The sequence below is a fragment of the Triticum urartu genome, chromosome 2A, assembly GCF_056163025.1.
Source record: "Triticum urartu cultivar PI428250 chromosome 2A, HENAU_Tu73, whole genome shotgun sequence".
In the NCBI taxonomy this organism is placed as follows: Eukaryota; Viridiplantae; Streptophyta; class Magnoliopsida; order Poales; family Poaceae; genus Triticum; species Triticum urartu.
Window position 1 is genome coordinate 448,333,388 of NC_141874.1, and position 26,668 is coordinate 448,360,055.

The 26,668-nt window shown below is 46.0% G+C and overlaps 1 protein-coding gene across 1 annotated transcript; it reads right to left on the minus strand.

Annotated features, from left to right (window-relative positions):
• Nucleotides 1-908: 908 nt before the first annotated feature.
• Nucleotides 909-26,422, minus strand: LOC147985424 (uncharacterized). Its single transcript, XM_087541562.1, has 3 exons — nt 26,125-26,422; nt 1,146-1,513; nt 909-1,073 (listed from the first exon to the last, which is right to left on the minus strand). Exons 1-3 carry the CDS (start codon nt 26,420-26,422, stop codon nt 909-911), a joined length of 831 nt encoding a protein of 276 aa, XP_087397688.1.
• Between the last annotated feature and the right edge of the window lie 246 nt (nt 26,423-26,668).

The following is a 26,668-nucleotide window of genomic DNA, read 5'->3' on the forward strand; positions in this document are numbered from 1 at the left end:
AAACCGAAGATAACGCGAGAAGTAACCCGGAAAGAAGCAAACAACATAGTAAACAACCATCACCTAATCATGGCATGATGCACAACAAGAATGATGCATGTCCGATTTAAAGAGAGCATGGCATGGCAAAGTGCAACAAACAACACTACAAATTAAGTGGAGCTCAATATGCAACGAGTTGCATATTGACAGAACACCACATGCCTTATTTAGTTCTCTCTCGTTTATGTACCCAACAATATTAAATGTTGTTAGCATGGCAAAGGTGAAGCATGACAAAACTATACTATCTAAACAAATTAAATGGGGCCGGATATAACAAACAACAAATCCGGTAAATCCCCATATGCATATATTAGGTTTGGTACTGTTCTGCCCTAAACATAATTTTAGATTTGTTAAACATGCAAAGTAAAGCCATCATGATAATCTAGGCAAAATTCTACCCCATTTACATATAAAGGTTATTAAGTTCGGAGCTACGGTTCAATAGTTATGAATTAAACCATTTAAGCATGACATAGGAGCAAATTTAAACAAACAGCATTTTAAACATTTTGAACATGGATGAAAGTTGGATATTATGAATCTAGACAAAATTCTAAGCAAGTTTCATATATAAAACATTTTAATCCGATGCACAGTTGTGAAGTTATTAAATGCATGAAGAACAGGGACTTTTCTATAAAACAGTCATCTCTGGAATAATAGACAAATTCGCAACGCACAGAAAAAAATAGCTATGGGCTGAATCTGAGAAGAATTGGGCTGCTCACCGTGGGCCTTAGCAGGCCGGCTGGCCTAGCGGATCTGGTGCGGCTGCTAGGTCTGCGCGGATGGGCCAAGGGTAGGTTGGGCCTTGGTCAACGCGACCACGAAGCAGGGGAGGCAGGGGATCGAACCACTGTTCAGCTCGAGCCTGAGCAGGGCAATGGTGGCGGCGGCTTGGCAAGGCGGGTCGCCGGGGGGTCGAGGAGGCAAGGAGGAGGCTGAGGCCGAGCTCCAGTGGCCGGATCTGGAGCTGACTCTCCGTTCCTGGCGTCAGCGGCAAACTCCGGCGCCACCATGGCATCCTGCAGAACGGGAGGGAGAGAGAGATGAGCTCGGTAGGCAGGAAGAAGAAGGATGGCGAGGTCGGGGCTCACCATGGCAGCGGTGGTCACCGGCGGGAGGCCAGGCGGCGGAGACGGCAGGAACGCGAGGGAGGGGAACGGGGCTCTCCTGGTCCGGATCGGAGGCGGCGGCACGCATGCTGGAGCAGGCGAGGGATCCCGGGCGCTGGCGGCTCGGGCCCATCTCGGCCCGGGACGGGCTCTGGATGGGCCTGGCAGGGCCACGGCGGTGGGAGGAGGTGGTTGGGCGACGTGGCACCATGGGATAGGTGGGGAGCGCCTGACCCGCGGCGGCTGGCCAGTTGAGCGGCGCCAAGTGGCACTTGAGGGGTTGGACGGCGCCGGAATTCGAGGAGAGGAGGTGGGAGGCGGCTGGAAGATGATTGGGGGCACAGAAATTTAGGAGGAGGGGTAGGTAGCTGCCCAAAATGGAAGGGGAGAAGGTTTATATAGGGCAGGTTCTAGGGTTAGGGGGGTTTAGGGGGTTTTCGGACCCTCCAATCGCGATCCGATGGCTCCGGTCGCAAGGATGCAGTAGGTGGGCTGCAGGATGAGTGGAAGTGGGCTGTGTAGACGGTCTCGAGCTGAGAGAAGAGAAGAGAGGGAGGCCCGACAACTGTTTTCGGAGACCGAAAACATCCGACGTTAGACCGGCTATAATGCCGCTATAGTTTAACGGTTGGGCTATCAAACGAGCTCCGAATGCGATGAAACTTGGCAGGCGATCTACTAACAACATAACAACACCACATGCCAACTTTCAACCCATTCCGAGAACATTTTCCGGCCACTTATACAATACTATTTCGGACATGCCGCGGGCGCGTGCAAGTGTGGCTGGGCTCATAATGGACAACAGAAGGAACTGGAGGAACCCGGACGGATGCAGGTTTTGAAAACGTGATGATGCAATGCACATGATGACATGACAAGATGCAACACGCAAGCAAATGACAAAGCAATAATAGCGAATAACTGGAGGACACCTGGCACATCGGTCTCAGGGCGTCACATAGATGGCTTCTTCTCTCTCTTTGAATCTCAATACAAAGTTCTCCCCCTCTCTTTTCGAGATCTATTCGATGTAATCTTCTTTTTGCGGTGTGTTTGTTGAGACCGATGAATTGTGGGTTTATGATCAAGTCTATCTATGAATAATATTTGAATCTTCTCTGAATTCTTTTATGTATGATTGGTTATCTTTGCAAGTCTCTTCGAATTATCCGTTTGGTTTGGCCAACTAGATTGGTAGTTCTTGCCATGGGAGAAGTGCTTAGCTTTGGGTTCGATCTTGCGGTGTCCTTTCCCAGTGACAGAAGGGGCAGCAAGGCACGTATTGCATCGTTGCCATCAAGGATAACAAGATGGGGTTTATTTCATATTGCATGAATTTATCTCTCTACATCATGTCATCTTGCTTAAGGCGTTACTCTGTTTTTAACTTAATACTCTAGATGCATGTTGGATAGCGGTCGATGAGTGGAGTAATAGTAGTAGATGCAGAATCATTTCGGTCTACTTATCACAGACGTGATGCCTATATACATGATCATACCTAGATATTCTCATAACTATGCTCAATGCTGTCAATTGCTCAACAGTAATTTGTTCACCCACCGTAGAATACTTATGCTCTTGAGAGAAGCCACTAGTGAAACCTATGGCCCTCGGGTCTATTCTCATCATATCAATCTCCATCACTTTAATCTTGTTTTGCTTTTACTTTACCTTTTACTTTTTACTTTGCATCTTTATACCAAAAATACCAAAAATATTATATCTATCAGATCTCACTCTCGTAAGTGACCGTGAAGGGATTGACAACCCCTAATCGCGTTGGTTGCGAGTAGCTATCGTTTTGTGCAGGTACAAGGGACTTGAGCGTGGCCTCCTACTGGATTGATACCTTGGTTCTCAAAAACTGATGGAAATACTTACGCTACTCTGCTGCATCATCCTTTCCTCTTCGGGGAAATCCAACGCAAGCTCAAGAGGTTGCAGGGGGAAGTGGACCTATCTCTTGGTTGAAAAAGGAAAGAAAGTGACGGGTAAATGTCGCCGAGGAGATAAAAAATGGGACAAATGCAGACATGTTGCCTGAGTGTTTGCCGCTCTCGGCAACCACATCTGCCTCACCACTTTATGCCCCTGCTGTCCCTACGCCCATATCGCTACCATTAATGTAAAATCACATGAAGCATTAAGCAATGCCATCTAATGTCACTATAATTAATGGTCTAGTGTCGTCGATAAATTGAAGCAATGCCACCACCATTTTATGAAGTGCTTCCGTCTTGCTTTATTTCCCATGAATTGTGTTTTTGTAGTTACACTTAAATCTCACACCGCTAACATTGCTTCATCCCAATGGAACTGCACAAACTTGATTGCACATTTACTGACCATGTGCTACTCTCATGACAGTAATACTAATGCTATTGTTCTGCATGTTAATCTAGTGGCAGTGTTGATGTGATATGATGCTACTTACTTAGGGACACTTTCATACTGTCAATCTAGTGCCAATTATAACACAATAGATGTTGTTGTTAATCATACGCCACTGCAAATATCTGTCACTGTTTAAATAATCATATTTCATATTTGTGCAAACAGGGATGTCTGTCTCCATATCGTTTCGGGGTGTCTGTCTCCGTATCGTTTCTATCCACGCAATCAAAACCACACACCTCAATTTTAGTAGAACTGCGCAAAATGAGATGGCTATCCCTCGTTGCCATCGTCTAACCACCCATCTTCCAGGTATTACTACATTGGTAGTTACTACGTATAATGACCAACGCAATATAAAAGAAGTTGATTCGTACGTTTTACTTCCTGATTGCAGTGTAGGGATGAGCGAAAACAACTGCATCCTAGTCCGGAATGCACTTTCTACCAGTTCATCCATGGACCGAGGACTAGTTGGCACGGCTGCACGGCGGTTTTTGGACAGGTGCGTGGACAAGAGGCATTGTGGTCTGCTTATTTATGCAAATAGCGGTGCTTAAATTTAGTGGAATGCACAAGACTTTCAGCTGGTAAGTACACTACATGGTACAGTTCAACATTCCAGCTGAGAACACAATTATAATTGGTTATTCTGGAATGAGTGAACCTAACCCTGGATGGTGGCAACAAGAAAAAACCAGAGTGAACTCTAGGAAATTTAAGCCTGCCGGGAGGCCCTTTGCTCAGAGAAGCCTTGCTTGTTTTTTCCTGATTTGTAAACCTTCTCACAACTTTGTCTTTTGCTGTGAACTAGTATATGTTTGTTATGTTCTATGAATCATTGAGATGTATAAAATTTCTTAACTTGTGCTTTTCAAGTTTTTTATGAAGTCGAGTTTAATGTGAGTGTTCCACATGAACGCTGGACTAGCGTGTGAGCATTTGGAATTTACATTGTGGCCTCAGTTAATTGCATGAACCACCGTAACAAGATACATGGTTGCTTATATGTCAGACAGCAAATTGTTGATTGTTAGCTAGTCGATAGCCTAGTGTTGAAGCGAGCTGAGCCAATGTGTCGTGTTTTGCACAACTGCTTACAAGTGGGGTAGCACCAACAGTGCTTACAAGTACTTATGTATATGTCGGTGCACAGTTCTCGAACGAGTACTCTATTTCATCAAAAAACACTGCTCGTATGATAAACCATGACAACTTATGTCTTACCATGCCATATTCATGAAAAAACTAGTGAGGACGCATCCGTTTCAGCAACAATTACGATGGTTCTCACATGGTTCACGGGCACACAAAAGTAGCAGCAGTTCCCATAGACAGATTCAAACAGAGTACTAGCCCCAGAGGGCTCGATAACAGGCAAGGTTCGGATAATTAGACACACTCCAAACTACTATTAAACACTAGCCGGGGCAACTATTTCATGCCTCGATCTAATTTGGGCTGGACACAAGACGGGCCTTGCCATGAACATCATCGAGGATGTCCGGCAGCAGCTCAATCCTATGAACCTTCATGAAGACAACCTTGTGGCCTTGCCACTCATAAACTTGTTTGTGGAGGCATGCCACGTCATCTTCTTGCGTAAGCTTGACAAGAATAGTATGCCTCACAAACAAAGGAGTAGCTTTGAACTTCTTGTGCTTCAGTACACCCTGGACAACACGCCTGACAATAGTGAGGCTGGAATACAACTCTTCATTTGTATAAGCGCAAATGGCTTCCAGGATCCAACGACCTAAAAACTATGTTTTCCCAGTGCGTATATTCAGGTCATCCGCCTCATAGCGAGTGACATGTACAACCACAAAATCCTTGTCTGCATCAGGGCTCTAATTGAAACAGAAACAAATTCGGAATTACTTTCCAATATAAGAAACACAAGTTATTTAAACCACTATGTATAGCATGGCATCGAAGCTAATAAAATTTTGCATTATTCATCACCACATACTTAGATGAAAAACCACAATCAAGATCGGCAAATAATAAAATCACCTTGGGCAGCTCAGCGGGGGGGACGCATCCTCGAAGGGGGAAAACTGCTCCTGCAGTGCCACGGGGGTTGTAACCTCAAACGGGGTGTTGACCATCTCAGTAGTGACCGTGAGCGTATCTGGGGTCGGCTCGGTGGCTGCCTCCATCTTCTTGGAGCTCTCTGTCTCGTGGGGATCAGCCTCCCGCATCTGCTCCAATATCGGCAGATCTTTGCCTGGTTCTCCTTGGTCCATCATGAAACTGACGAATACTAGGAGACCACTGAAAGGAAAACACAATCGCAATGACAATGAAACAAAAAAGAGAGTGAAGATCGGTTACTGCTTTGCAAAAGTTCTTTTTTTTCTCTAAACGAAAATATACCAACATCACAGATCCGCTTACCTTCCCTTCGTTGGGAGAGAAGAACAGTGGCAGATGCGAGTGTTGCCTTTCTTGAAGACGGTGAGGGAGAAGGGGATTCAGCGAAGAGTGAAATGATGGTTGCTTCGTCCGTCAAACTTAGACTGCGGGGAGGTGGGGTTTTGTGATACGGCGGCTCGTTACTACCGCGCTACGACTGAGGTGACTCTCCGCCTGCATACTGCCTTCTAATTTGGTGGATGGCATTTGGGCCCGCGCGCTACATGGCCCACATGTCGGTGAACAAAAGTATAATGACATTCAGTAGAGGGAGACGTTTCGATGACCTAGGAGGAGCCATAAGCGATATTGTATCCACTGTACTAGTAGTTGAAAGAACATGCGGTGCCCCCATGTTTGGTTTTGGTAATTGATGACAATCTCGATGGACTAATGGTTGCCTTGAGTTATATTTGAAGGTTTTGTCCATAGGCTTTTCTTGGAGTACATGTGTTGGTTTCAAGGAGAGTTTGTGTCGACCAAGGTGTTATTCAAGGAATTATCCAAAGATTGGTCATGTGAGAGTTGAGCTTATTGCAAGCATGTCTTGAAGAAGAAGATTGTGTGATCATTCATGTCTACCTTCAAGGCATCATCCAAATGAAGAGAATTGGAAAGCTTCAAGGTTGATCCAGACTAAGTCAAGAGTGAATCAAGTTTATCAACTCACAAAGCATAGAAGATGTACCGAGAGGGATCAAGTGATCCCATGGTATGGTAAGCATTGTCAATTACGCTTTGTGTACTAACCCATGGTCTTCGTGAGAGTTCTGTTGGGGTTAGATTGCCGTGTGCAAGTTCAAGTGATGCATCACGAAGAGATCAAGTGCTTGAAGCTTGCCGTCCATTGTGGTGACAATGGACTTGTGAAGATGTGCGGAAGAGTGGCTCACCCATAGTGGAGTATGGGGGAGCAATCAACTAGTCTTCATCGAGCCAACACAATCAAGAAAGGTGGTCCAACTTGAGGGAGTCAAGATCGTCATCATATAGATCAAGTGGACCATGTGCAAGGGAAAGGTTTTCCCTTGATAGGTTTTCTCTTTTATCGGTCTCATGATGGTAGTTGGGAGACCGGGTTATAGGATCGATTGTTGTACTATCAAGGGGGGCTCTCGATGAGTAGCTTGATCATATCATTCATAGAGAGCTCAAACCATTGCATCCTTGCATCATCCTTCTTGCTTCTTGTTTGGTTCTCTTTGAGAATTTTGGAGCTTATGGTCATATTAATGACAAGCTCGAGTTCATCGAAAACGGAGTTCACATGCATCTTCGATGATGTTTTCGATGTTGGAGGTTATGCCCGTTCTTCTCTGTTGGAGGTTTCACTCCTCCATTTGTTAGGCATACCTCCCCTACCTCTTCGTTGTTTTGATGCTACTCATCGTCTTGTATCCAACAAACTTGAGTTTGCTCAATTCGGAGCTCTTATGAAGAAGTTATGGCAGTTTTGGTTTTCTCCCTGCGGTAGTACCGCGGTCGACATCGGTAGTACCGCTTATAGCGTCAAGCGGTAGTACCGCTCCAGTACCGCTCTATTGCCGCCTCGATTTTGGGTCCTGCTCTTTTTGTGTCGGGTTTAGCAGTAGTTGCACGGAAGTAAGGCACAGTAGTACCGCCTAAGTGGTAGTACCACTCCGGTCGGGCGGTAGTACTCCTACTGCATTACTGTCGCCGTACTCTGCTCTGCTCTGCCCTGCCTCTTTTGGTCACGTGTTCTGCTCCTCCAGCGGTAGTACCGCTGGGGTGAGCGGTAGTACCGCCTATATGCGGTAGCGGTACTACCGCCCCAAGGTTCATGTTTTGTTGCTCCATTTCCCTGCTTCTTCCGCCCGAGAGGTAGTACTGCTCGTGGAGCGGTAGTACTGCTCGTGTGCGGGCTGAGCACATAACGGTTGGATTTTTTTTTCCTCCTATAAAAGGGGGTCTTCTTCCCCAATGAACCTTATCCTTTGAGCTCGTGTTCTTCCCTCATTGTTGACCTTCTTCGAGCTTGCTAACTCTCAATCCCTCCACGGATTCTTAGTAGTTTTTGAGGGAAAAGAGAGAGGAGATCTAGATCCACATTTCCACCAATCACTTTCTCCTCTATGTGAGGGGAAACCCTTGGATCTAGATCTTGGAGTTCTTTGTGTTCTCTTTCTTGTTCTTCCTCTCATTTTCCTCCCTAGCATTATTTGCTTCGGTGGGATTTGAGAGAGAAGGACTTGGGCACTCTGTGTGCCCTTGCCATTGCATTTGGTGCATCAGTTTGAGTTCTCCATGGTGATACGTGGAAGTTACAAGTTGAGAAGCTTATTACTCTTGGGTGTTTGGTACCCTTGAGCTTGTTCCTCTTGGGTGCTTGGGCGCCCTAGACGGTTGGTGGTGTTCGGAGCTCAATCATTGTGGAGTAAAGCTCCGAGCAAGCGTCGGGGTCTCCAATTAGGTTGTGGAGATCGCCCCGAGCAATTTGACGGGTACCGGTGACCGACCCCAAGGGTTGCCAAAGTGTACGGGTTCGGTGACCACCCCCAAGGGTTGCCATTTGTACGGGTTCGGTGACCACACTCAAGGGTCCCTTAGTGGAATCACGGCATCTTGCATTGTGCGAGGGTGTGAGGAGATTATGGTGGCCCTAGTGGCTTCTTGGGGAGCATTGTGCCTCCACACCGCTCCAAACGGAGATTAGCATCCGCAAGGGTGTGAACTTCGGGATACATCGTTGTCTCCGCGTGCCTCTGTTATCTCTTACCCGATCCCTTTTACTTATGCACTTTACTTTGTGATAGCCATATTGTTTCTTGTCATATATCTTGCTATCACATAGTTGCTTATCTTACTTAGCTTAAGTTGTTGGTGCACATAGGTGAGCCTAGTTGTTTTAGGTTTTGTGCTTGACAAATTAACCGCTAGGTTTATTCCGCATTTGTTCAAGCCTAAATCGTAATTATTTTAAAATGCTTATTCACCCCCCCTTTAGGCGACATCCACGATCTTTCAGTAGTAATTGTTTTTCTGGGTAGATGTAGAGTGTCTCCACTGTACTAGTAGTAATTGTTTCTCTGGACCCAAGACAAAACAGCCCATCCACCCTAGTAAATAGTAAAATCAATTCAAAAGTCTATATATTTACTGAATGAGAGGCGCTACCCACACCCAGCACACCGCCCCCAAAAAAGCCTGGGTGTTCTTCTTCCTCCTCACTCCCACCCACCTCACGTCAGCTCGCTCCACTCATACCCCCAAAATTCCTCACCTCACTCCTAAAGAAAATCCCAGCTCCCCTTCTTCCTCACTACTACAGAAAAACCCCAGCTCCCCTTCTTCTTCACTCGCACTACAACTAGGCTCGTCATTCGTTACTCTGCTTAAATCCATGAGCGCGACGTGACGCCCTCGAGGAAAATGGAGTCGGCTAACCCCAGCGCCAAGAAGATGAGGCTCCCGCCAGCGGCGATGGCTGTTGTAGATCTCGCACCCAGCAGCGTGGGGAGAAGCGGCGACCCCGCCCCCACCGGATCCCAGGAACCCATAGAATCTCGGGTGGACCGCATCAGCAATCTCCCGGACGCCGTCCTTGGGGAGATCATCTTGCTTCTCCCCACCAAGAATTGCCGCCACACCCAAGTCCTCTCAATTCAATGGCGCCCTCTATGGCGCATCGTGCCCCTTAATCTCGACTGTCGTCAGCTATCTCTCTTCAATGATTTTGAAATCCCCAGAGCTATCATCTCCTCCCACCAGGGCTCCGTTCAAAGCCTCTGCATCCCGTCATGCTACCTGAGCAAGCATACCATGCCCTGCACGGTGGATGCCTGGCTGAAATCCCCTGAATTCACAGAACTACAGCTGCTTGAGTTCTACTATTCCCCTGGAAATCACCTACCATATACCGAACGCCATCTACATGTGCCCTCAGCACCGATGTCCATCTCGCGGTTTTCCTCCTCTCTCCACACCGCCACCTTTGCGTTGTGCGACCTACCATACAATCTGGTACTAAACCTTCGACTCCCATTTCTCAAGAAACTTTCACTTGTGCGGGTTCGTATATCGGAGGCCTCATTGCACAGCATCATCCACTCCGGTTGCCCTGCCCTAGAGTGCTTGGTGCTTGTTTTCACAGTTAGAATCGGTTGTCTCCAAATAAAGTCGCCTAACCTTGTAAGAATTGGAATTTCTTTTGACGGAAGGCAGCTCATCATCCAAGATGCCCCTTCACTTCAAAGGTTGATCCTTGATTCTAGTTATTCACCGTTGCAAATAACCGTCCTCTCTACGCCTAAACTGGAGGCCTTGGGTGTAATACATGATCTCTGTGCTCATTTCAATATGGTGTTTGGCTCCACAGTTCTTTAGGTACTTTATATTATCGTCTACACTTGTAACCATAAGCTACATTTTAAATTTCAGCGCATAAGATATATGTCATCTTGGAGTACACATTTTGTACTAATATTATGTTCTATGCTCAATGAAGAGTTTCTCCATGGATGGCCTATCAATGGTGCTGGATTCTGTCAAGATCTTATATATCCAAATGAATAGTTTTGATCTGAACAAGACTATTGGCTTGCTGCAATGCTTTCCATGTCTGGAGAAGTTGTATATAATGGTGATAATTTCACGCACATTGGAAGCCCGCATATAGTGTACTAGAATTAACCGTTCAGCTGTTGCTCTTTCGACACTCTTTTTTAGACCTTAACTGTTTTCAATCTTCATGTCTATTTAGGCAACAGGATGGGGTAAGAAAGTTATAACCAATCGGTGGATTCGTAAGCATCAGGATTTTCTCACTTCTCATGAGATTCGATTGAAAACAATAACGCTAGAACGATATGTAGACAACCGTGCAAACACTAGATTTGTCACATTCTTCCTGCTGAATGTGAGGTTACTATTGTCCATCAGGCTTAAGTTTATCAGCAGCATGGTTTTGACGGATGGGTATGTGGAAGAGCATAAAAAAGGAGTTTCAGGTGGGCAAAAGAGCTTCTGAACATGTCGGGCTTCTATTTACAACATATTGTGGTCATAATCCAGTAAATTTTACGACCCAGGATGTTCATTCTATGGACTTGGCCGATCCATTTGACTTTGACTGCCGAAAACAGTGCTGGAGTTAGATGTTGTTGCCCTTTTCAACCTGGTTTTTTTGTAAACTTGATGAACAATTAATCCTCGTGCTTTTGTACAGTTTGTAAGCTGGAGTTAGATGTTCTTGCCCTTTTCAACTCGGATGTGACTGTCATATTTTCTTTGAAGCAAGGCAAATGGCTTGCCAGTCGTTTAATTTAGAGTGAAATATTGTAACAACTAACAAATCCCAACCAAGGGAAATAACATCACTCTCGCCGGCTGCTTGAGCTCACTGTGCATTACGGAAGCCAAGTGCTTAGCCCCCACCAGCACCCACAAACTTATTCCGAACTAGCACATCAAATGGGCTGTAACTTTTCATAGGAAAGGCTACATGACCGTGACAGATTTGGATTTTGACATTTGGGACCCACGAGGAAATAGCCTATCCAAGGTGGTGTCGACTTACTAGCCAGTCAACAAACGATTCTGCCTACCAGCCGTTGGATTGACATCCAACATCTGTCGTGTATATTCTATCTCTTGTCTTCTTCTTCCTCCAGCCACCCAAACCAAACCACCCCGCCGGCTCCGTCTGCTCCCGCCTCCCATGGCTGGCTGCACCTCCGCCGCCCTACCGTACGTACCCTCCAACGTTGGCCAGTCCCTCCCTCTATTCCCCCACACGTCCTGTTATTCTCCAGCGACGTCAGCCCCAACACGCACCTGCACTCGAACCAGTCAACCCTCGTACTCCCCTCCGCCTACGACTGGACCGGCGCATCTTCACGGCTCCTATTCGTTTCGTCCGAGGCCTCGTCGTCGTCCTCCGCCTTGCGGCCTTGGTTCACTCGCGGTGCGCGGTGCGCCGCCCTCTTGCGTTGTCAACATCGTCAACAACCGAGAGGAATAAGGAGATGACTGTACGTGGAGAGGATGATAGTAGGGACCCACCAGCGTCATGGCAGTACGCAAGCAAGTGCCTCTATATTACAAGCCCAAAAATGTGGTTCCTCCTAATGGTTGGACATTTGGGGCTCACGTCATTGTCAATGTAGTTAATAAACGAGAGAATTACACTACGAGCGGCTGACACCAGGGACCCAGCAGGTCGTGCAGTTTTTTTTAGGAACAAGCAGTTGTTATTTATACTAGTTTTAGCGACGGATCAGGGTAACAACGGAGCTGTGCGGGGTCTGTGGCCCGTCTAGCCAGGGTTTTATTTATGTTTACCACATCATGAGCCTAGTTGTGTTTTTTCTTACTGAAAATGGCTAGCCCAGTTCTATTTTTTAAAAGAAATACCCAAACGAGGCCTACTTGCTTTATCAGCCCTGCGGGGCTGCAAATCTTTCAAGACAAGGAGAGTTTCATTCGGTTTGCCCAGAAATGGGCTGTACATTTTTAAAACACATCAAACCGGGAATTAGTTTCAATTTTTTTTCATTACAAGGTTTTAAATTCCATTGATTTTTATGCGTGGATAATTATTTGGATTTTATATTTATATAAATTATTTTTCAAAATAGTTTGAATGTGAATCTATATTTCGGGATTAAAAATAATTGACCGCACCGAAATATGCAAAATTTCGTATACTTTTTAACCGTGACCACAATATGGGGTGTAATGCTAACAAATAGAATATGGGCTCCAAAAAAATTCTTAAGAATTAGCAAATGGGTTGTACAATATTAGAAATAATGCACATGAGAGCAGTGACTGTTGGATGTCCATCCAACGGCTGTCGTGCTTCTTCAATCTCTACTCTTCCTGCTCTAGCCGCTCAAACAAGCGTCGGCGGGACTGCCTGCTCCCTCCTCCCGAGGCCGGCTATGCTGCTGCGCAGGCCTCACCGCCCCACCATACTCCCATCGCTGGCCTAGCCATCCCTCTACTCACCCACACCTATTGTTATTCTCCGGGGATGGCAGATGAACCAGTAAGCCCTCGTACTCCTCCGCGTGGGAAACAACTGTCGAGTCTTCCCTGGCTCCGTGTCGTTCCCTTCCAAGGCCTCGCCGTCGTCCCCCGCCCTGGTTCTCTCGGCACGGCCTGGTCAACATGGTCAATGAATGACATCCATCGGAAGTGAACTATACGTGGAGAGGCTGACAGCTGGGTCCATGGCCGCACGCAAGGAAATGCCTCCTTATTACGCGCAAAATAATGATTCCTCCACCTGACAGCTAGGACCCATGGGAAGGGCTTCTGTATTTCGCGAAAAAAATGTTCCCCCGCTGACAGGTCAGACCCACCAGCTATATCTTTGCACGCAAGGAAGTGCCTCCTTATTACGCACAAAAAAATGAATACCCCCTGCTAGGTGGGACCCATCATAGTGGGTGGCTGACTTGTGGGCCTACTAAGTTGACGGGGACGGAGGGCTTTGTCAACTTAGTCAATATGAACGATTCTAGCTCCAGTGACCGTACGATGTCCATCCAATGGCCATAGTGCTTCTTCAATCTCTGGTCTTCTTGCTCCAGCCGCCCAAAGCAGCGTCGGTCGTGCCGCCTGCTCCTACCTCCCGTGGCCGGCTGTGCTGCCGCGGAGGCCTCACCGCCCCCATACTACTCCCACCGCTGGCCAGGCCATCCCTCCACTCACCCACACCCCCCGTTATTCTGCGGCGACGACGGCCTCACACCGCAGCTGAACCAGTGAACCCTCGTACTCCTCTCTGTGTGGGCATCCACTGCCGCGTCTTCCCCGGCTCTTCATAGTCCCCTTACTAGGCCTCCCCGTCGTCCACCGCCTTGGTGCTCTCGATGCGGCGTGGTCAATGTGGTCAACGACCGACTTCCATCGAAAGAGTACTGTACGTGGAGAGGCTGACAGCTGGTTCCACGGCCACAGCCCAGTTTTTTGTGATTTGCCAAGTAAGTCGCTTTGTCAGGCCTGTTGGGCTGCAAATCTTTCAAGACGAGGAGAGCTTCATTCGGCTGGCCGATAAAATGACCTATCAGTAATGAGAAATGGGTTGTACATTTTTAAAACACATCAAACCGACAATTAGTTTCAAATTTCTTTTTTTCATTTCGAGATTTTAAATTGCATTGATTTTTATGCGTGGACAATTTTTTGGATTTTATATTGATATACATTTATTTTTAAAATCAGTTTGAATGTGACTCGAAATTTCGGGATTAAAAACAGTTCGGACCGCACCGAAATATGCAAAAGTTCGTATAATTTTTTAACCGTGGCCACAATATGGGCTCTAATGCTAACAAAAAGAGTATGGGCTCCAAAAAACTTAAAAATTAGCAAATGGGTTGTAAATTATTAGAAATAATAGCAGATGGGTCGTATGTTGTTTTCCACAGATTTGAGGCTTTCCTAAAAAAAGGTTGACGCACAAGCAGTGACTGTTGGATGTCCATCCAACGGCCGCCATGCTTCTTCAATCTCTGCCCTTCCTGCTCCAGCCGCTCAAACAAGCGCCGGCGGGACTGCCTGCTCCCTCCTCCCCGCGGCCGGCTGTGCTGCCGCGCAGGCCTCACCGCCCCACCGTACTCCCATCGCTGGCCTAGCCATCCCTCTACTCACCCACACCTGATGTTATTCTCCAGCAACGGCAGACGAACTAGTAAACCCTCATACAGTCGTACTCCCATCCGTGTGGGAAACAATTGTCGAGTCTTCCCTGGCTCTGTGTCGTTCCCTTCCTAGGCCTCGCCGTTGTCCACCACCCTGGTGCTCTCGGCGCGGCCTAGTCAACGTGGTCAATGAGCGACATGCATCTGATGTGGATTGTACGTGGAGAGGCTGACAGCTGGGTCCATGGCCGCACGCAAGAAAATGCCTCCTTATTACGCGCAAAATAATGATTCCTCCACCTGACATCTAGGACCCACCGAAAGGGCCTCTGTATTTCGCGAAAAAAAATGTTACCGCCGATGATAGCTCGGACCCACCAGCTATATCTTCGCACGCAAGGAAGTGCCTCCTTATTACGCACAAAAAAATGAATACTCCCCCTGCTAACTGGGACCCAGTATAGTGGCAGGCTGACTTGTGGGCCTACTAAGTTGATGGGGATGGAGGGCTTTGTCAACTTAGTCAATATGCACGATTCTAGCTCCAATGACTATACGATGTCCATCCAACGGGCGTAGTGCTTCTTCAACCTCTGGTCTTCTTGCTCCAGCTGCCCAAACCAGCATCGGTCATGCCTCGTGCTCCTGCCTCCCGTGGCCGGCTGCGAGGCGGCGGAGGCCTCACCGCCCCCTACTACTCCTACCGCTGGCCAGACCATCCCTCTACTCACCCACACCCCTTGTTATTCTGCGGCGACGACAGCCTCACACCACAGCGAACCAGTGAACCCTCATACTCCTCTACACGTGGGCATCCACTTCCGTGTCTTTCCCGGCTCCATGTTGTCCCCTTCCTAGGCCTCACCGTTGTCCACCGCCCTGGTGCTCTCGGTGCGGCGTGGTCAACGTGGTCAAGGAACGGCTTCCATCGGACGTGGATTGTACGTGGAGAGGCTGACAGCTGGGTCCACGGCCGCAGCAAGGAAGTGCCTCCTTATTACGCACAAAATAATTATTTCTCCACCTGACAGCGGGGACCCACTGAACAGGCCACCGTATTTCATAAAAAAATGTTTCCCCCTGACTGTTGGGACCCACCAGCTACATCTTCGCATGCAAGGAAGTGTGTCCGGTAAAAAAAGATTCGCCCCCTGACTGCTGGGACCCACCAGCTACATCTTCGCACGCAAGGAAGTGCCTAACAGTCGGGACCCACCTGGTCGAAGAGTACATAGCGTTGTCATTCTGGTCGCGAACGTGTACGTACATATTGGTCGATGTAGAGGGGCGCACGTGTCGTAGTAGAGGCGTGCACGTAGCATGTACACGTACGTACAGCGGCCAGTGTGCAAGAAAGAAAATACGGCCACGTACGTACATACGGGTGGGGTCTCGAACGCCTACTCGCGCATACGTACGGCCAGGGCTCATGTACATGGCTGGGTAGGAATGGAGAAACTGCGTCGTCGTCGTGTTCATGGGGAGCCAACCGGCTGGGTCGGAACGGAATGTGTCATCGTGTTCATCGGGAGGGCTTGGACGAAACAGCCGATGGAAACGAGGCATGGCGTACCACAGAACGGAGGAAACGGCCTTGTGTTCGACTGGCTACGTTTGAAACGGGATCCTGTTCATCGGGAGGGGTCTGGCGTACCGCAAAACGAAGGAAACGGATCTCCTACGGTCGAAACGGGGTCCTGTTGATCAGGAGGGGTGTGGCGTACCGCAAAACGGAGGAAACGGACTTGTGTTGGAGCGCTACGGTCGAAACGGGGGTCCTGTTCATCGAGAGGGGTGTGGCGTACCGCAAAACGGGACTCCACGGGATACTGTTCATCTCCACCGTCGACCCCCTCCAGCCTCCACGGGCTACTGTTCATCCACCATCGACCTCCTCCAGCCTCCACCTACGACTGTTCATCCACGGGCTCCTGTTCATCCAGCCTCCACCACGCGCTACTCCACCGGCTACTGTTCAACCAGCCCTCTCCACGGGCTCCTGTTCAACCACCCCTCCACGGGCTACTGTTCATCCAGCCCTCCACCATCTACTATTCATCCAGCCCTCCACGGGGTGGTCCTGTTCATCCAGCCTTCCACGGGGTCCTGTTCATCCAGCCCCAACCGGCTCGATCGATCGGGGTCATGTTCATCCAGAGGCAACACCACGGGGTCCTGTCCATCCACCCCCACCGGGAACTGTTCATCCAAACCCCCCCAGCAACGCTCACTGTTCATCCAGAGGTAGCATCAATCGGCTTCATTTAGCAGCAGTAGCGAAGGAATCGCTCGATCGGGTTTCAGTTAGCAGCCATCGATCGATCGCTCGGGTTCAGTAACGCGTAGCCTGCAGTGCAATCGCTCGGGTTCAGTAGGCGAACGCCTCGCTCGGGTCCAGTTAGAGCCCAACACCTCGCACCCATGCGCGTGCGTGTACGAGAGAAACGCGCAAACCTCCGTGCATCGCTCGGCCCCGACCACCCACCGTAACCGGGAACACCCCGATATTTTCCTCGCCCTCGCTTCTACCATTGTTTTTTCCGTCATGGACGGCCCAAAGAATGTCATGCAGCTGCCTCTCCGGCCCGTCCAGGACGAAAAGCCCATTTTCTGTCATGATTTTTTGTCATAGAAGTAGGAGCCCACCACATCTATGATGATACTGGGTTTTGTCACAATTATCGTCATAGAAGTGTCATAAGTATGACAGGAAAAAAAATCGTTCAGCCCAAAATGTCACGAATGTGTCTTTTTTTTGTAGTGTTTCAGATTACAAAAACCTATATCTACCATCCATATTGCACTTGTATCATCATCTCTTCACCGAACTAGTGCACCTATACAATTTAGGATGAAATCACTATTCTGACCTTTCCAACAATCTTTGCCACAAAATAAACTCGACATGAAAGTATTTCACAATCTGACCCTTTTAGCAATGCCACGGCCCGTGGCGTTTCTTCTCCATATAAAAACGCCGAAGTAGCTCGCGTTTCAGATCCACATTCGAACGCCGAGCTAGCTAGCGTTTTCGACCCACATGGAAACGCCAAGCACGTCGGCGTTGCTGGCCAGGCCGAAACGCCATGATCATTGGGGTTTGTAGCGTAAACTCCCGCCATATCATAACGGGGGAAACGTGTGCTCTGCAGGTCTGCATGCATGCGCAGCCGCGGCTGTTGATGGATCGACCGACGCGGACCTGCCAGCCCTGCGCCTGCGTGCTTTGCTATTCCCGCACAGCGCGCGCCGCGGCAGTACTGCGGCGACAGGCGCGGCGATTGGGCGAGGGCCGCTGCGTGCCTGCAGGGAGACCGCCCGGCCATAGCTAGGGCCCCGGGAGCCACAGCTAGCGCATGTGATTCATGGATGATGCAAGCATGCGTGCATCACGTCGCGGGCCACCATTGCCTGCACGCGCACTTTCTTGCGATTCTCTGAAACCAGTCTGCTGTAATTCAATTCAAGCACATCGAAATTTTGGGGCCGCCGATAGACAGGCGACTAGTTCAAACGAGTTCGCACGGCCCGTTGGATCCAACGGCCATCCTTCTCCTTCCTCCTCGCGCTACACTGCTCTCGCACATCCGAGGCGAGCTCACCGTCTCCGGCGATGCCCTGACGCGTCCGCGGCTCTGGCTCCGTGCTAGTGTAAGTACGTATGCCTCCGGCGACCGGCGAGGTACTGGCGCGTCCCCGGCTCAGGCTCGGGGCTTAAGTACGTGTACGTGCCCGATCAGTGATAGAACGCGCGCGCGCACGGCCTTTCGGGGTCCAAACTATACAGTCTAGTTACTGACCGATGATCACTCGCAGTCGCAGCATGCAGCACGGCCGAGCAGGACTATCGATCCGAGGAAAGGATTGGCCGACGGCGAGAGAAAATCGCCGGCATTTGCGATGTAGTGTCACGTACCCGTGTCGCTCGCCAGCCGCTAGCAACGTCGTCCCCTAAATTTTCTCGGGGTAAACAAATGCCTCCACTGCGCCTGCACGTACAGATACAGTCATGCATGCAAACTATCAGGTACAAACGCCAAGCATCATGGCGTTTCGGTCTCGGCGGCAACGCCAATGTGTTTGGCGTTTCCATGTGGGCCGGAAGCGCTAGCTAGTTTGACGTTCGAACGTGGATCTAAAACGCGAGCTACTTCGGCGTTTTTATAAGGAGAAGAAACGCCACGGACTGTGGCGTTGCTAAAAGGGTCAGATCGTGAAATACTTTCATGTCAAGTTCACTTTGTGGCAAAGATTGCTGAAAAGGTCAGAATAGTGATTTTGGCCTACAATTTACCATTGTATTGGGTGTGTTGGGGACACAAGAGACTCTTTATTATTTGGTTGCAGGGTTGTTTGAGAGAGAGAGCATCTTCATCCTATGCCTCCCACGGATTGATAAACCTTAGGTCATCCACTTAAGGGAAATTTGTTACTGTCCTACAAACCTCTGCACTTGGAGGCCCAATAACGTCTACAAGAAGAATGTTGTGTAGTAGACATCAAGCTCTTTTCTGGCGCCGTTGCCGGGGAGGTTAGAGCTTGAAGGTATATCTTTAGATCCTGCAATCGAATCTTTTTGTTTCTTGTTTTATCACTAGTTTAGTTTATAAAAGAAAACTACAAAAAAAATGGAATTAAGGGTGCCTCATATGCTTCATCTTTTTAATATCTTTCATGAAAATAAGGATTCTGATAATTGTGCTCAAGTGCTAGAAGAAGAATGCATTAGAATGTTTGGCACTAAATATTTGAATGATGAGCGTGATTGCAATGTTGTTAGTATGAATTCCTTGAATATCCATGGTACTAATGATGATTGCACTAGTCATGATGAGAATGTCTCTTATAAGCATGTCAATTTTTGTGGAGTGCATAGAGTTTGCAAGTACACACCAAATAGGGAAGATAGATTTTGCAAGAGGCATAAGTATTTAGAAACTAAGCAAGAAAGGCTAGATGTTTGTGCTGAAAGTTTAAATTTTCTTAGCCATCCTTGTGAACTTTGAAATGAACGTGGTCATTTAAATATCCAATGCAAATTGTTTCATGATCGAATCATGTCCAAAAATTGTGATGACTTGATTTCCCTTGCGCATCATAATGAACTTAGTTTGCTTCTGGGTTATGAAGAAATGAAACGTATAACTAAGGATATTCCAGAATTTTCCCTTGATAAAGTTCTTGATTTTGATCTAGAGGAAATTTATATGTATTGTGCGGTGAATTGCATTGAAAATCCTTATATTGTCAATTACATAAAGACAAGAAAACAAATAGAATATGAAGAGAATACTAATGAAAGGGAAGAGACTTCCCAATATCCTCCTATTATTTCTTATGATGAATCAGGTTACGAGGAAGAGATTTCTATCCAACCAATCTCATTAATAAGGAGCTCCAAAAAGAGGGTTAAACCCACACATGATGCAAAGAAGCAAAAGAAAAGACGTAGAAGCAAAGGTAAAAAGGTATCCCTCCCAAATGATGTTGCTCCTATTACTCATTGCGATGATGATAATTGTTATACTATTGGTGCTATCCATACTATTAATGATGAAAGTGATTATGCTTATGATATGAAAAGGCCCAAGCTTAGGGATGCTATGTTTGATGAGAATTACATGTTTGAGAATTTATTTGCTGCAATTAATATTTGTCCCAAGCTTGGGGATGCCACGTTTCATGAACATGATATATTTAACCTCCCAAGTTTTGATATGCAAATTTATTATGATGATAGCATGCCTCCTATTTATGATGATTATATTGATGAAAGTGGGTTTGGAAGAGTGTCAACTTTAGGAAGTGATGATCCCACTATTTTGGAGGATGTTGAATCATATTGTGATAATTGTGAAAGTGGATTTGGAGAGGTCATGACTTTATTTAGTAATGATTCCACTATCTTGGAAGAGGTTTCAATTGATTATGATGAGAACAAAGTTGCTACCTATGATGATTATTGTGATGACACTTATGCTATAAAAAGTAGTGATGATTATATTTATAAAACTTGTCATGATTATGACTACCCTATTTCTGAACATTACTCTTTTAATGTGGAAACAATTTATAGTATTCGAGTTTCTTATGATACTCCCATTATTCCGATTGAGAAGAATCTTGCTTATGTGGAGAGTAATAAAAATTATATGCTTGTAGATCATGAAAAGAATGCTTTATGTGATGGTTATACTATTGAATTCATTCATGATGCTACTGAAAATTATTATGAGGGAGGAATATATGCTTGTAGGAATTGCAATAATATCAAGTTTTCTCTCTATGTGCTTAAAGTTTTGAAATTATGCTTGTTTTGCTTTCCTATGCTAGTTGATTATTGTTCCCATAAATTGTTTGCTCACAAAATCTCTATGCATAGGAAGTGGGTTAGACTTAAATGTGCTAGTCATATTCTTCATGATGCTCTCTTTATATTTCAATTCTTATCTTTTATGTGAGCATCATTGAAATCATCATGCCTAGCTAGGGGCGTTAAACGATTGCACTTGTTGGGAGGCAACCCAATTTTTTTTGTTCCTTGCTTTTTTCTCCTGTTTAGTAATAAATAATTCATCTAGCCTCTGTTTAGATATGGTTTTATATTTTAATTAGTGTTTATGCCAAGTAGAACCTTTGGGAAGACTTGGGTGAAGTCTTTGCGATCTTGCTGTAAAAAACAGAAACTTTAGCGCTCACGAGTTTTGCTGCCATTTTTTACTGGAGAGTGCGATTAGGTTGATTATTTTTGCAGATAATTAATAGACAAATTCCTCACGTCCACCAATTTATTTCGGAATTTTTGGGGTTACATAAGTATACGTTTGATACAGATTACTACAGACTGTTCTGTTTTTGATAGATTCTGTTTTCATTGTGTTGTTTGCTTATTTTGATGAATCTATGAGTAGTATCGGAGGGTATGAACCATAGATAAGTTGGAATACAGTAGATATTACACCAATATGAATTTATAATGAGTTCACAACAGTACCTAAGTGGTGATTTATTTTCTTATACTAACGGAGCTTACGAGTTTTCTGTTAAGTTTTGTGTTGTGAAGTTTTCAAGTTTTGGGTAAAGATTCGATGGACTATGGAATAAGGAGTGTAAAGAGCCTAATATTGGTGATGCCCAAGGCACACCAAGGTAATATTCAAGGATAACCAAGAGCCTAAGCTTGGGGATGCCCCGGATGGCATCCCCTCTTTCGTCTTCGTTCATCGGTAACTTTACTTGGAGCTATATTTTTATTCACCACATGATATGTGTTTTGCTTGGAGCATCATTTTATTTTCTTTTGTTTTGATTGCTGCTTGAATAAAATACCAAGATCTTAAATTCTTAAATGTTAAAGAGTCTTCACATAGTTACATAATTATTCAACTACTCTTTGATCTTCACTTATATCTTTCGGAGTAGTTTGTCGTTTGCTCTAGTGCTTCACTTATATCTTTTAGAGCACGGTGATGGTTTTATTTTGAAGAAATAGATGAACTCTCGTGCTTCACTTATATTATTTTGGGAGTCTTTTAGAACAGCATGGTAGTTTGCTTTGGTTATGATACTAGTCCTAATATGATGGGCATCCAAGAGGGGTATAAAAAATTCATATAAATGCACTGAATACTATGAGAAGTTTGATACTTGATAACTATTTTGAGATATGAAGATTGTAATATTAGAGTCGTGCTAGTTGAGTAATTTTGAATTTGAGAAATACTTGTGTTCAGGTTTTCAAGTCCCGTAGCATGCACGTATGGTAACCGTTGTGTGGCAAATTTGAAGCATGGGGTGTTTCTTTGATTGTCTTCCTTATGAGTGGCGGTCGGGGACGAGCGGTGGTCTTTTCCTACCAATCTATCCCCCTAGGAGCATGCGCGTAGTGCTTGGTTTTTGATGACTTGTAGATTTTTGCAATAAGTATGTGAGTTCTTTATGACTAATGTTGAGCCCATGGATTATACGAACTCTCACCCTTCCATCATTGCTAGCCTCTTCGCCCGTGCATTACTCTTTCTCACCTTGAGAGTTGGTGCAAACTTCGCTGGTGCATCCAAACCCCGTGATACGATACGCTCTGTCACACATAAGCCTCCTTATATCTTCCTCAAAATAGCCACCATACCTACCTATTATCCCATTTCCATAGCCATTCCGAGATATATTGTCATGCAACTTTCCACCATTCCGTTCATCATGACACACATCATCATTGTCATATTGTGTTGCATGATCACGTAGTTGACATCGTATTTGTGGCAAGGCCATCATGCATAATTTATCATACATGTCACTCTTGATTCATTGTCCATCCCGGTACACCGTCGGAGGCATGCATATAGACTCATATTTTGTTCTAATATCGTGTTGTAATCATTGAGTTGTAAATAAATAGAAGTGTGATGATCATCATTAATAGAGCATTGTCCAAAAAAATACAAAGGCCCAAAAAAGAAATAAAAATAAATAAAAAGGGACAATGCTACTATCATTTTTCCACACTTGTGCTTCAAAGTAGCACCATGATCTTCGTGATAGAGAGTCTCTTCTTTTGTCACTTTCATATACTAGTGGAAATTTTTCATTATAGAACTTGGCTTGTATATTCCAACAATGGCTTCCTCAAATTCCCTAGGTCTTCGTGAGCAAGCAAGTTGGATGCACACCCACTTAGTTTCTTTTGTTGAGCTTTCATACATTTATAGCTCTAGTGCATCCGTTGCATGGCAATCCCTACTCCTCGCATTGACATCAATTGATGGGTATCTCCATAGCCTGTTGATTAGCCGCGTCAATGTGAGACTTTCTCCTTTTTTGTCTTCTCCACACAACCCCCATCATTATATTCTATTCCACCCATAGTGCTATGTCCATGGCTCACGCTCATGTATTGTGTGAAAGTTGAAAAAAGTTTGAGATAACTAAAGTATGAAACAATTGCTTGGCTTGTCATCGGGGTTGTGCATGATGAGAGCATTTTTGTGTGATGAAATGAAGCATAGCCAAACTATATGATTTTGTAGGGATAAGCTTTCTTTGGCCATGTTATTTTGAGAAGACATGACTACTTTGTTAGTATGCTTGAAGTATTATTATTTTTATGTTAATATTAAACTTTTGCCTTGAATCTTTCGGATCTGAATAGTCTTGCCACAATAAATAAAATTACATTAATAAATATGTTAGGTAGCATTCCACATCAAAAATTCTATTTTTATCATTTACCTACTCGAGGACGAGCAGGAATTGAGCTTGGGGATGCTTGATACGTCTCCAACATATCTATAATTTTTTATTGTTCCATTTTATTATATTATCAACCTTGGATGTTTTATATGCTATTTTATATGATTTTGGGGACTAACCTATTAACCTAGAGCCCAGTGTCAGTTTCTGTTTTTTCGTTGTTTTTGAGTATCGCAGAAAAGGAAAATTAAACGGAGTCCAATTGATCTGAAACTTCATGAAACTTATTTTTGGACCAGAAGAAGGCCATGGAGTAAAAGAGTTGGGGCAGAAGAGTCTCAGGCTGCCCACGAGGGTGGGGGCGCGCCCACCCCCCTAGGCGCGCCTCCCTACCTCGTGGACAGCCCGGAGACCCCCCCCCCTGACTTGTTCTCGACGCCAAAACCTCTTATATATACTGAAACCTCCAGAAAGAAACCTAGATCAGGAGTTCCGCCGCCAAAAGCCTCCGTAGCCACCGAAAACCAATCTAGACCCGTTCTGGCACGCTGCCGGAGGGGGGATCCCTCTCCGGTGGCCATCTTCATCATCCCAGCGCTCTTCATGATGAGGAGGGAGTAGTTCACCCTCGGGGCTGAGGGTATGTACCAGTAGCTATGTGTTTGATCTCTCTCTCTCTCACTCTCTCTCGTGTTCTTGATTTGGCATGATCTTGATGTATCACGAGCTTTGCTATTATAGTTGGATCTTATGATATTTCTCCCCCTCTACTCTCTTGTAATGGATTGAGTTTTCCCTTTGAAGTTATCTTATCGGATTGAGTCTTTAAGGATTTGAGAACACTTGATGTATGTCTTGCATGTGCTTATCTGTGGTGACAATGGAATATCATGTGATCCACTTGATGTATGTTTTGGTGATCAACTTGCGAGTTCCGTGACCTCGTGAACTTATGCATAGGGGTTGGCACACGTTTTCGTCTCGACTCTTCGGTAGAAACTTTGGGACACTCTTTGAAGTTCTTTGTGTTGGTTGAATAGATGAATTTGAAATTGTGTGATGCATATCATATAATCATACCCACGGATACTTGAGGTGACATTGGAGTAACTAGGTGACATTAGGGTTTTGGTTGATTTGTGTCTTAAGGTGTTATTCTAGTACGAACTCTATGATAGATCGATCAGAAATGATAACTTTGAGGTGGTTTCGTACCCTACCATAATCTCTTCGTTTGTTCTCCGCTATTAGTGACTTTGGAGTGACTCTTTGTTGCATGTTGAGGGATAGTTATATGATCCAATTATGTTATTATTGTTGAGAGAATTTGCACTAGTGAAAGTATGAACCCTAGGCATTGTTTCCTAGCATTGCAATACCATTTACGCTCACTTTTACCACTTGCTACCTTACTGTTTTTTATATTTTCATATTACAAAAACCTATATCTACCATCCATATTGCACTTGTATCACCATCTCTTCGCCGAACTAGTGCACCTAGGCAATTTACCATTGTATTGCGTGTGTTGGGGACACAAGAGACTCTTTGCTATTTGGTTGCAGGGTTGTTTGAGAGAGACCATCTTCATCCTACGCCTCCCACGGATTGATAAATCTTAGGTCATCCACTTGAGAGAAATTTTCTACTGTCCTACAAACCTCTGCACTTCAAGGCCCAACAATGTCTACAAGAAGAAGGTTCTGTAGTAGGCATCACTATATGTCTCACTGGACTAAGATTTAAGAGAGAAAAATGAAAATGTGAAAAGAAAGTTTTGCATGGATCTTGATGTAAGATTCGACGGACCTATATAGCATCGACTGCGACCTATAGCAAGCATGATGAATATAAGGACGATGACATTGGATAATAATTGTCTTACATATTTATAAACATAATTAAAAAAAGCCACATGCGGCAACGCCCGATATACACAAGGGCAAAAGAAGAAGGAAGCCACAGCAGGAACTAATCTCCGCGGCGGGCGGTGACGAGCTCTTTCTTGTCCTCAAGATGCTGGTTCAGAGCATCCACGGATTCCTCCACCAGCCTTCTGCGCTCGATGCGCAGCATGGCATTCTCGTCCATAAGTTTCTCGACGATGACGCCGGTCCTCTTCAACAAGGCAGTGGTTTGCTCCTGCTACTCCGCACTTCCGACGATCTTCGCCCTTAGCAGGTCGCGCTCGGCCCGGAGCTTCGCATTGCTCTCATTTAGTTGTCGGATGACGTCGGTAGACTATTCAAACGAGGCTTGCAGGTCATCATGCAACCTCACCCACCTGGAGATCTGATCCATTTGCCTAAGGACGAGGGCACGCATGCGCCTGTAAGATTCCTCGCCTGCCCGCGAGGCAATTTCCCAGGCCACCGCAGCGTGGGAGGACATCTCTGCTGCATTCGCGGCGCGGTGGGACGTCTCTTCTGCTTCCGCGGCGCGGCCGGACCAGTCGGTTGCGTCGACGGTGCGGTGGGTCCTTCGTGCTGCTTCAGCGGCATGGTGGGACCTCTCTGCTGCTACGGCCATGCGGTGGGACATGTTGGCTGCTTTCGCGGCGAGGCGGGACATCTCTCGTCCTCCTGCTTCTAGGCTCGCCTCTTCCTGGTGGCAATCTCTCGACCCACAACTCGCGCTGGCCATGACGGACGCAAGGGAACGATAATGTATGACTTGTTTGTTTTTGACTTTTTGTGGATGAGGAGTTCAGAAGGAATGTGCAGTCATCTTGGAGTAGTAGTATTTATAACCACGTAGTAATACGCTCCTAAGTGAGAAACCGTTTAGGTTTTGATCGGTGTGGACAGGTTTGCAATTTGGAATATGATGGGATGCATGCTTAAAATTTACTGACGGTTATAAGTGCGGCACTATTTCCGTAAGACGTAA

Bases quoted from the DNA above. Each gene is read 5' to 3' on its own strand.
- LOC147985424 (XM_087541562.1), bottom strand. From the start codon at position 26,422: ATGGCCAGCGCGAGTTGTGGGTCGAGAGATTGCCACCAGGAAGAGGCG. The intron at 1,514-26,124 runs GCGAGGAATCTT...ACCCCTCCTCCT, and splicing joins GGAAATTGCCTCGCGGGCAG to AAATTTCTGTGCCCCCAATC. The intron at 1,074-1,145 runs GTGAGCCCCGAC...CCCGTTCTGCAG, and splicing joins CGGTGACCACCGCTGCCATG to GATGCCATGGTGGCGCCGGA.